Source organism: Dryas octopetala, chromosome 5 (assembly GCF_963921425.1).
Source record: "Dryas octopetala chromosome 5, drDryOcto1.1, whole genome shotgun sequence".
Lineage (NCBI taxonomy): Eukaryota > Viridiplantae > Streptophyta > Magnoliopsida > Rosales > Rosaceae > Dryas > Dryas octopetala.
In genome coordinates, this window is record NC_141370.1 from 18,034,675 (window position 1) to 18,045,883 (window position 11,209).

Sequence of the window (11,209 nt, forward strand, 5' to 3'; positions counted from 1 at the left end):
TTGAGTTTTTATTTTTATTTTTTAATATCCAATGTATGAATGACATGTAAGTTGCCACATAAGGTGGTATGAAATTATGGTATAAAAATGTGGTATATGTAGCACTACTGTATTACTAATTCACTCTAATTATAACACATGTACAATTTTTTAGAATATTATTTAAGATAAACATGAGGTACTAATTTAAAATTTAGAAAATTAAGATTAAATACTAAATATCAATAGTTTTTCATTAAAGCAGCAAGACACTAATTTTTTTTAGTTTAGGTACTAACCTAGAATAAGACATTTTGGATTAGGTCACAAATTAGTTTGTTATACAGTTGTGACTGTCGAACAGTTACAGTTGTAATTATCGAACAGTCACAGTTGTGATTGTTTAAAATTTATAAAAAATCAAAATTTTTAAGGGTTTCATACTTTTGATTTAGGTTTAAGGGATGAAATCCTATAACTCGAAAACTAAACATTAAAGTTTAAGCCTTGCAAATATTGAAAAAACAACAAATTAATAAAAAAGTTATGACTGTTTGACAGTCACAGCTCGATATAACCATGTTTTTTAAAGTTTGTACTTAAACTGAAATTTAGTACCTAAAGTGAAATTACATAAATGTTTTGGTAGTTAAAATAAAAAAACATGACAATTTGATACCTAAAGTCAATGGACCTTTTAAAATTTGAAGCAAACTTAAAGTACTAAACTGAAATTAACCCATATAAATTCATTGTCTACTCATATTATAACAACTTATATTATAACTAGAGGTTCAAAGAGGAAATTAATTTACTTAATTAAAGGGAAATTAATTTAAAAGGTTGAATATTAAGGAAAAATTAATTAAAGAAAGAGATGGCAAACCAATTTTTATGGGCGAAAAAGCAAATTTAAAAAATAGATAACAGACCATTAGATGAAAACCAAAACAATCTCAACCATTCAAACCCATAAATAAATTTTAAGATTCAAAAACCATTCCGATTTATTTATTATATAAATAAGTAACAATATACAATATTACAGTTTTCAACTTGAATTGCATATTACATCATAGAGCTATTATTTAATATTCCTCCTACCCGTGCTTCTCATGCACAAATATTTCCTCTCACTAATAATACAACTCTGTGGTCCCCCTCCCCAGCAACTCAGCATCATATCCATAATAAAAGAAACATTTGCAGCGAAATAATTCAAGAACAACTCTAAGTAACACATCGCTGTCTCATCTCATAAATGCGTGCATGCGACGTAAGTACATAGGCATGAGGACAACAATAAACACTAACCAAATTACATTACATCCAACCAAAGATATCATCACCCATTCACCGTCCTTCTCTCTCTCTCCCTAAGTCTCTAACCACCAAACACACTAGCATATAACAACAACAACAACAATAATATCTAATCCACCATACTCATATTCGAGTCTTTTCACCATCACATAAACAGTATCTGTTCAGTGAAATTCCATAGGGTTAGGGTTGGGGCTAGGGCTCTATGTTCACATGGCTGGATGCTTTGATAAAATGGTGATTTGGGCCCCCCTCTGGCAAGTTGCATGATGGAGTGGAGAAGGCGCGTTTTCTCAGTCTCTGCTCGTGCTGAACTTGTACATCAGAAAAAAGAGAGAACCCCACAAAGGATAAACATGACAAGTAAACAAAAAGGGAGAGGAAAGTGAGAGTTGGACCCCAAAAACACCCAAAGGGGCGTGCAATGTGCACTCTTCTCTTCATTGGGGCCCTCTGGGATAAACAAATCAAGGCTTTCAATTCGCCACCGCCATCTCATGCTCAGGTGCGGGTGTCACTTTCTCTAAACCCCAAGAAATCTATCATTCACCAGACACCCCCACCCACCCTTTATTGGGACATAATGTACCGCACTCTCTTCTTCTCTCCCTACCTTGACAAGAGATAAATATCACAGATTCACAAACCATAGCTCTGTTGATTCCAACCTAATCATTGAACAAATACTTCAAGAGGGGTTCAAATTTCTTCCTCTCCACTTTGCTGCTACAATTTTCAGTACCCCAGATGGAAGCCTCATGTCCTACCATATCCTCAAGCACTGCATGTACACCAAACTTATCCTCCATAACCACATTAACAATTTCTAAGTGACAAGAAATGATAACGTCAAAGTGATACTACAAACGCTACTGGAACAGACATTGAACTCAGAGAGATTCAAGTCCAAAAGCTTTGGCTTTGAGCTTTAACGATTTTAAGTAGTTGATTGCTTCATCTAGCACCACAATTGCATCCTTCCCCTTGCAAACAGGAATTATATTCTGCAGAATGTTCACAGTTTGGCGTATTTTTTCCTTTCTCATCTTCTTCTTGCTGGATAAGGAATCCAATTCTCTTAGCTCATAACTTCTGTTGCAGGCACAACTAGATTCTGCATCATCCTCCAACTCCAACAATCTGTTGGGTTTCATGGAACTCGCAGTGTCCATTACAGATGGAACGTCATCATAACATCCACCAAACAGCTTTCGCTTTTTAGTGATTCCACCAGAACTAGCAACTTCTTCGGTCCTTCCTTCAAACCAATTTTGGTTATCGTGGACTGTCATTGTGCTAGGCGAATGACCTGTGCTAGTAACTTCATCGTCCTCAGTAAAATCACTATCATCATCTGAGTAGAGCAAAGCATTCAATTCTTCTGTGTCTTCATGCATCTCACTTTGAACACCAGTTCCAACGTTTCCTTTGAATTCATCAGTCAAAACACCAGTTCCATCATTTCCCTTTAATTCATCAGTCAAAACCGCTCCTGAGAGATTTTTCAAATCTCTTTCATTTTGAGGATCATTCCCATTCCAATAATAAGCACCATGGTGGTTTGGATTCCAAGAACTACGACACTGCAAAGGAGTTGCTATCCCAGAATTGAAGATCAAATTTCTTTGATCCCCTGACTGATTGCTAACAAGGAATCTCTTCTGTTCAAATACAGTGTCTACATTGCGCACCAATGTCTCCCTATGACTTTCATAAGGGCAAGCAGAAAGTTTCTCTTTGAGAGCAGCGTGTGTAGCAGGCATGAAGGCCTGTCGGATACGGGGCAAGCAATAGAACCAACCGTGAGGTTCATTTGGTCTGCCTACTTGAGGATGGGGCAACTCAGAAGATGCATATACTGGCAAAGTACCATTTGTCGAAAGCATACTAATGCCAGGGTGTCTATACGCAGAAATGAAGTTCTGTTGCCCCAAGTCAAGTGGAGCACCCAAGGAATTTGGATCGGGTGGTTGCCAATCGAGATGCAGCTGAGGAACCCAGGTTCCAAAATCTTCACCCATCCAACCAAATCAACTACCTAAGAAAGACACAAAATAAACATTTTTAACAACTTAGAGAAAAATCAAAAACAACAAATAATGATCCATTAAGTGGACAATGTAAAACATACCAGAAGGACGTATGTACAACTAGAAATAGCTGATTAATGTCTCTCTTTCAGCAACAATGAAATAAACTACAAACTCCAGCTTAACTTGAACACAAAAGCACTGAATTTATCTACGTAACAGGTTTCAACAGATGTCGAAAATATTCAGCCTGGAAAATCCCAAGAATCATATTAGGCATCATCAAACATTATCAAGCATGGCCCAAACAAAAACATTATCGAGCAGGGAAAAAGAACAAGGATCTAAGGAAAATGAACCAATTGAAAAAAAAAAAAAATATATATATATATATATATATATTAGATCGAGGCATCTGATGCTTTTTTAAAAGTCTTGGTTACAAGGGCTAAATTTTCATTGTCTCACCTGGCAATCCTGGAGAGGTTGAAAGCATGCTATAACTCTAACAATTATGGTGGCGCTCCCATCAATCCCATTTTCATGTTTCAATGCCCGAAATCTTGTTTGACTTGCTGCTTGGCACACCATAACTAAGCTAGTTCCCAGCACTTGAATATTTTGGGGGAAAAATAAAAGAAAAACAGTCTTCCAAAGCACAACAATTTCAACACAAAGTGAAACCCGAACAAAGTTTGAGCTGATTGATTGCAAAGAACAAGAGACTGAACCAGCAAAACGAATGGAGTTGGCGGATCACCAAGAAGCAACAGAACAAATACGAAAAGGGTCTGTGATGTTAAGCTTACCCAACTAAAAGAAAATGAAAATGGACTGAAACAGAAATTCAGGAAAGGTTTTGGGTTTGGATTCAGCTAATCTGACGGACATAACAAGGAACGACAATGAAGAAAGTGGATCCCATGGAAAATAGCAGGTAAAAGAGGCCGAGAAAATTGAAGGGTATTTCACTATTCTCTATTGGGTATTCAGTAAACAAGAACAATTACAGAATAACTCTACAATACAGGTTCAAAGAGATGACTTTGCGGAAAACATCAACAGAGAGACTCAGCCACCACCGCATGCTGTTCTGGTCTTACCCACAGACAAATATATAGACCTCCGCCACTCTTCCTCAAGCCCCTGCAAATGGTACAAGTCTATCAGATACTGCTTTTTGCTATTTCAATTTGGTTTTTGCTAAGGCAGCGTTTGGCTGCTCAGAATTTAGTTGTTGAAGTCTCAACAAAACGAAACAAGAGATCCAAATGTTTGGCCTTTTTGTCGAATTTTCCTTTTCACTTTCCTGGGAACCAAACGGAAACTCAAATGGAAATTCCTAAAACCAGAATGAAATCGAAGACAACAGAGCAGAGTCTGCGAAGAGGAATAACTTACAGTGAACAAAAACGAATCCCAGAGCGAGATTGCTTAAGCCGTGCGTGAGAGACCGAGATCGAACACAGCACTTAATAAGCTTTCAGGAGAAGCAGAGGGAAGTGGGCGAGAGAGAGAGAGAGAGAGAGAGAGAGAGTCGAGAATGCAGGCAGATACAGTCAAAGGCTAAACGTGGGGAGAACACGGACGCTGAGATTATATAGAAATTAATTGTACAGAAATGTCCCTGGTTGGGGGATCAAATTTTATTTTTCTTTGAAGAAAAAACTAGAAATTAGAAAAATAAAATATAAATAAAATTGGGATTTTTGTGCTTTTCCATGGGGGCATGACCGCGTGGGTGGTTTTATCGTATCGCCTGGGCTAGCGTTGGTCATTAGTCAATGGCTGTATTTGCACAGTTGACCATGTGGTTGGGTTCGAACCAAGCCACTAAACTCTGGTTGGCTTCGGTTTCAGTGTTGGGACGGTTTTCTACTGCACCGCACCACGAGGTCCACGAGTCTTGCTCCTCTTCTTCGGGGATATCATCATTTTCTATCTGAAATTCCCACAATACCCTCCTAATTTTATTTAGATGACAAGGTATGTCCTTCGGAAATTTCACTAAATTACCCTTCCCAAATCCAATATTGGTTTTAAATAATGCTATACTTACCACATTTCTTATACCACATTTTTATACCATCTCACGTGTCATTACTTTATTGGACAGAGTTTTTCTTTTTCTTTTTGGGTTTTTATTTTTATTTTTTAGTATCTAATGTATGAATGCCATGTAAGTTGCCACATAAGGTGGTATGAAATTATGGTATAAAAATGTGGTATATCTAGCACTACTGATTTGTTTTTTTACCCTACACTCCAAACTTTATGACTCTTTTGGCACATGAAAAATACTCAATTACCCTTATATAAATACTTTACCAAATGCCTTAACAAGAATAAAGTTTTATTCTTGGCAAAAAAAAAAAAGAATAAAGTTTTATTCATCTTGTTCATCTTGAATGAGCATATATGAATTTGTTGAGGTTTAAGTTCTGATTTGCTCATATAGGTTTGATGAAATTATAGAGTTGAAAGATTCGAAATTAGGATCGATATTTTAGTCGACGTTATAGCCAATTTTAATTCACACTTGTGATGTTGCAACTCGTTCTTGTTGACCTATTTGTCATATGTTCCTCTTTAAACACATTTTTGATCGACTTATTTTTTTGTTCATGTTCATCTTCTCCCACCTTTTTACAAGTTTTTGTTAAAGTCGATTTTTAGTCGATATTTGTCGACCACTTTGTCAACTTAAAAGGGTATTTTGGTCCAAAAAGTGATCGAGTTATTATTGTAAATATTTAGAGCAAAGTATTAAAAAGTAGTGTTGGTATTAAAGAAGGTTATTTAGTGAAGTTTCTCTTTTCATTTCAGTAAATGATAGCTTCTATTAATATTATACTTCCTAATTTTAGTATAATTTTAATTTAGTTGTATTAAGAGGAGGAGAGGTTAGGGTGACCAAAGAAAGAAGACAAATAAATGCTCTTATCACAGGTGTATCATAAATTCATAAGAAGATTAAAAGTTTTTTAAGAGATTATTTTTTCATCAACAACTATTGTTTATGAATTTGTAATTAGAATCTTCTCCCACTAAAGGGAGAATGAGTATCATTCATTATACCAGATGGTCATTAATAATTTCTTAAGAGATAATTAAAGATATCAAGAGATATAATGTAGGATGAAATTTCATATTGTAATTCAATAGAACGTTATCCATCTATTTTTTAAAATCTTTATTCAATAATCATGCTTAGATAGAAAGTTAAACATGCAATTGTTTTAATATTTTAAGCATATCTCGTAAAACAATTTAAAAATAAAATCCATCAATTAAATTCAATAATCCAAAACATTTTTGCTAGTAAACATTGAGACTAATTGACATCCATTTTTCACGAAAGAGTCATATATATCATATGTAATTGAGATTCCTATGTTTCTCATAATATGAGGATCTCAAGTGTTCAATGTGCAAATATCTCATGTTAATTCCACGTGTATGAGCTATAATTATTTACACAATCACTTAATTGCACACAATTTATAAGAAAAAAGTTTTTTTTAGACAATTATTATGCGCCGAGGTTTGGTTGTATAGAAAACTTTTTACAAGAGATGTATATACAACAACAATTGGTAGTTATATATACATATGTTAGACTGTTAGTGTCGCCACACACAGCAAACAGATGCCGCGACGTTCACCATCAAAAACTTGAGCTCAATTCAATCATTTATCTTGAGAAGGAGAACCACTTCCATTCCACAATTTAGATGACAACATGAATTCAAATTTAGGGGTCTTTCACTTCTCTGTATGTCTACAATTACTGTGAAATGATGCGTAGAGGGCAAAAGGGATGGTAAAAAAAAGAAAGGAAAAGGTAAATTAGGCAATATATATACATACAGATTTTATAAGATAAAAAGGGATGGTATCCAATGTTTTACATGAACACCAATTATTTGAAGCTTGACCATTCAAACCATGAATTATAGATGCATAATGGGGTCCCACTGATCTTGATTGGGTATGTGATACCTTTTATAGTCTCATACTTGTCCAACTGACATTGCATATATGATGTATCTCTTTGCTCCTATTATCCATCAATGGCTACTTTGGGTTGGGGGTTAAAAGGCCAATACTCAATAGGGCTAGACCCCGCCATAGAGAATCAATAATACTTTTCATTGATGTGATACATGGATGTGCCTCAACCATCAAAGTAGCCATCAATGTTTTGCCTAAACCAAGAGTGAAGAGTCGGGTGTATTTGATTAATCTTAATCGGCATATGATTTTCAATATATTATCTACACATGATGTGTTTATTTGTCTGTATTGGTTTTCCAATAGTATTAAATCTAATTTTTAAATATGTTGTTCTTCAATTGTCATTTGTCCCTTGTAATAATTGAATTCTTAAAAAATGAGTTTTAACATTTTATAAAATATGCATTGCTTTGATATATCTAAAAATTATCTTTTATGGATATTCAAAATAAAAGGAGCGTTTTAGAACTAATTAATTAGTAAGATAATATAACGATAACCATCATTTTTAGTCAACTACACAATGTAATTTCATGATCCAAACCGTTTATTTTTTAGATTCTCATTTAAAGATCATCTTTGTAAAAAATCAACAAAATTGAAAATCGTTTAATCAACTATTAGTAAGTTAATTGTAATAATGTAAATGGACGAACATAAGTTTTTCAATAAAATATAAAATGATTGTAATCATAATCAAATGGCTAAATTATTTCTGATTTGATTGATTTTTTTCAAGGTTGATCATTAAATGAAGATCTTAAAATATGAACGGTTTAGATCATGAGACTATATTGTACACTGGGTCCAAAATAGTAGTTAGCACAGTATTATTTTATTAACTGGTTAGTTCTAGAGTATTTTTATCCAAAATTAATATTAAAGTAGTTTGAAAACCTAAACGGACAACTAAGGTAAAAGCTTGTAACTCTAGTGATTTCATACACTCAATCTCAAAATTTGAATTCTCTTTTCCTCGTTGATTTATCTTGTAACAAAATAAAATAAAAAAATAAGAAACCAAAGCGCAAAGTTATCAAATCAGCCTTTATTACTTAATTGATCCGCGAGTTGTCATCCCTTAAACATTCAACCAATGAATGAGACTAGGATTCACAAAATGTGATTATGCGAAGTAAAATGTGGCCGGGTTTATAAGTAAAAGCCTCTTTTTAATTTATTTGGTTGATTAGTGAACAAATGCAATATGTGTAGTAATCTAGCTTGTCAATTTGTGTATTTGGCATGTCACCATTGACAAGTTGACAAGCAATTGAGCCATCACTTTGACAATATTTGTTAGATACATACATGTGAAAAATAAATAAACTAATTATATGGCAAATATATGTTTTCTTTTACTTATCAGAATACTTCATCATAAGTATCAAATTGACCCTGACCAAAATATAAAATATAAAATTCACATGTCTTTAAAAATACTTTATTTGATGTTATCATAGGATTCTAATTTAATCTGCGACTGTCTTTGAGTAACCAGACCAAACAGGGCCTTCAATATTAAAAAAATTATTAAAAAAAAAAAAAAAAGTGGAGCAAGAGAGCCTATGCCCTGGTCCCCTATTGTAGTGCAGTGAGCTAGTCGGCAAGGTGTGGTTCTACTTAAAAAATAATATAAAACTAGACCCATCAATAAAAAAAGGAAAAAAAGAAAGGTAGACCCATGATTTGATCACCTGAAAGAGATCTAATGCACAGGTAGGAAAATCCATGGCACCCAATTTTATATGAATTTTGAGGGTTTTTAATTGATAATAATATACATACTTTCATGCCCTCTTGTTTGGAGTGGAGGGAACAATGGCCACGCCCAATCAAGTCCCTCCCCTCCCCTCCCCTCCCAATCTCATTGGGTCTACCCTTTTGGTGGCACTGAAACACTCTTCCTTGTACAAAATACAAATGAGATGTAAAGCAAAGATTCTTTTGTTAAATAATGTTGGTCTCTTATATTTTGTTAGATTGTTAATTCAATTCTCATATTCAGTTAAAAAAAAAAAAAGAGTTCGCCTATGATTCAAATAATATAATTAAGAATTAATAAAATATTAAAGTGCGTTTATATATCATATAGTGTTCGTATAGTAAAATTTTTTAAAAATAAACATAGTCAATTGTTTAGATTCAATTTAAACGTTTTATGTTAATAGACTGTTTCCCTGTAAAACATTTTCATTCCCTTGTTCAATGAATCAATGTTCATCTAAAAAGAACAAGTATTTTAAAAAAAGAAAAGAAAGATTGCTTTCCTCCGCACGTCTTATGTGTTATTTAATCATCATAGCCACTTTAAATGTGCAGGAAATTTCATATCTTCTGTCTTTGAAGAATAAGAAAATGCTGAATGGTGGTTGTGGATTGACCACTTGACTAAAGTCTTTTAACACTTTTTCACTTTCTTTTTTAAGGGTTTTTAAAGTTCAAGCGTAGCTGCTTGCCCACCAAGAAGAAAGGAATGGATGATTCTGTGTAACGCACAAATGCTAAATATTCACTATTTGAGTTAGAGTAATCACAGCTAGTGGACCCTCCACATAAATATTCTGTGGGTGTTATTTGCTTTAAAATAATTTATTTACATATTATCTTAATGAAGTAATTTTTTTATTACATAAGAGGAAATCCAATCCTTAACTTCTTTTTTTCTTCTTAAAATTGAACTAAATTCATAAAAAAAAAAATAAAAAAAAAAAACTAAGAAGTAGATACATCTTCAATAAGGAAATAATAGAGCCAACTTGTCTTTGTTCCAACCCACGACATAACATCCGATATTGAGAGAGCACTTAGCTTACTAATAGACTTGCTTACTGTAACCGCAAAGAAAGAACGGTTTTATCTATTTTTTCCTGGGACAATGCATGCCTCGGTCTGGGGTTGGAGGAGTTCCTCAGTCCCTACTTTAAAAACTCATCGTTCGGCTGTGTCGATTCAAGATCATAACCGTTTATTGTTTAGATCACCTATTTAAGATCATCTTTGTAAAAAATCAACTCAATCGAAAATCGTTTGGTCATATAATTGTTATCAAATAAATGGAATAAATGGACGATTTGGTGAATAAACCACTCTTTAAATACAAACTGTCCATTTATTTTATTTATTCGTTAACAGTTATATGACCAAATGATTTTCGATTGAATTGATTTTTTACAGAGATGACCTCGAATAGGTAATCTAAAAAATAAACGGTTTCGATCTTAAGTCAGCACGGCCGAACGGTGAGTTTTTACGGCCCGGACTGAGGAACTCCTCCACCCCGGACTGAGGCAAGCATTTTTCTTTTTCCTGAGCACCTTTCGAGCGGTATAAATTACTTCCAAAAGATAGATTTGACTCTGATTAATCATATTTAATTCTCTGCATTAACCTAAAGATTTGACTTATATCTTATATTATTAATTAAGATAATTTAGTAAATAATTATATTTGAACGATGTTAGACAATCATGTGCCCCAATACAATACATCTTGCAAATAAGGCTTCGATACTATATTAGACAACCACTTGCTCTCAAAATTTAAACTATTAAGGAATAAGCAAAAAATGTATATAAAACTTACATGTGATGAAATATACATGTGTAAAGCTCATAATTTAGTGGTGGTATTAAATAGATCAAGAGTTTTATTTATTCTAATAAAAAATATATATATCTATATATATATATATGTGTGTGTGTGTATGTCGAGTTTATAAATAATTTAAAATATAATAAAAATGGTATTGCACCCTATTAATTAAAGTAAATTAGTAATTAATTAAAATATATGCTGCTTAGACATGTAAATAAAATGTTTTTAGTTCATTTTTTTTATACTAGAATATTGACTCGTGT

General features: G+C 33.4%; 1 protein-coding gene across 2 annotated transcripts; it reads right to left on the bottom strand.

The window, feature by feature from the left end:
• Positions 1-960: 960 nt before the first annotated feature.
• Positions 961-3,932, bottom strand: LOC147285204 (transcription factor bHLH145-like). 2 transcript variants are annotated; one of them, XM_086245152.1, is made up of 2 exons: positions 3,801-3,932; positions 961-3,340 (listed from the first exon to the last, which is right to left on the bottom strand). In XM_086245152.1, exon 2 carries the CDS (start codon positions 3,321-3,323, stop codon positions 2,193-2,195), a length of 1,131 nt encoding a protein of 376 aa, XP_086101278.1. In that variant the 5' UTR covers positions 3,324-3,340; positions 3,801-3,932; the 3' UTR covers positions 961-2,192. The 2 variants fall into 2 exon arrangements, with proteins under 2 accessions (XP_086101278.1, XP_086101277.1); XM_086245151.1 differs by lacking the exon at positions 3,801-3,932 and adding an exon at positions 3,434-3,571.
• Positions 3,933-11,209: the final 7,277 nt, after the last annotated feature.

Bases quoted from the DNA above. Each gene is read 5' to 3' on its own strand.
- LOC147285204 (XM_086245152.1), bottom strand. From the start codon at position 3,323: ATGGGTGAAGATTTTGGAACCTGGGTTCCTCAGCTGCATCTCGATTGG.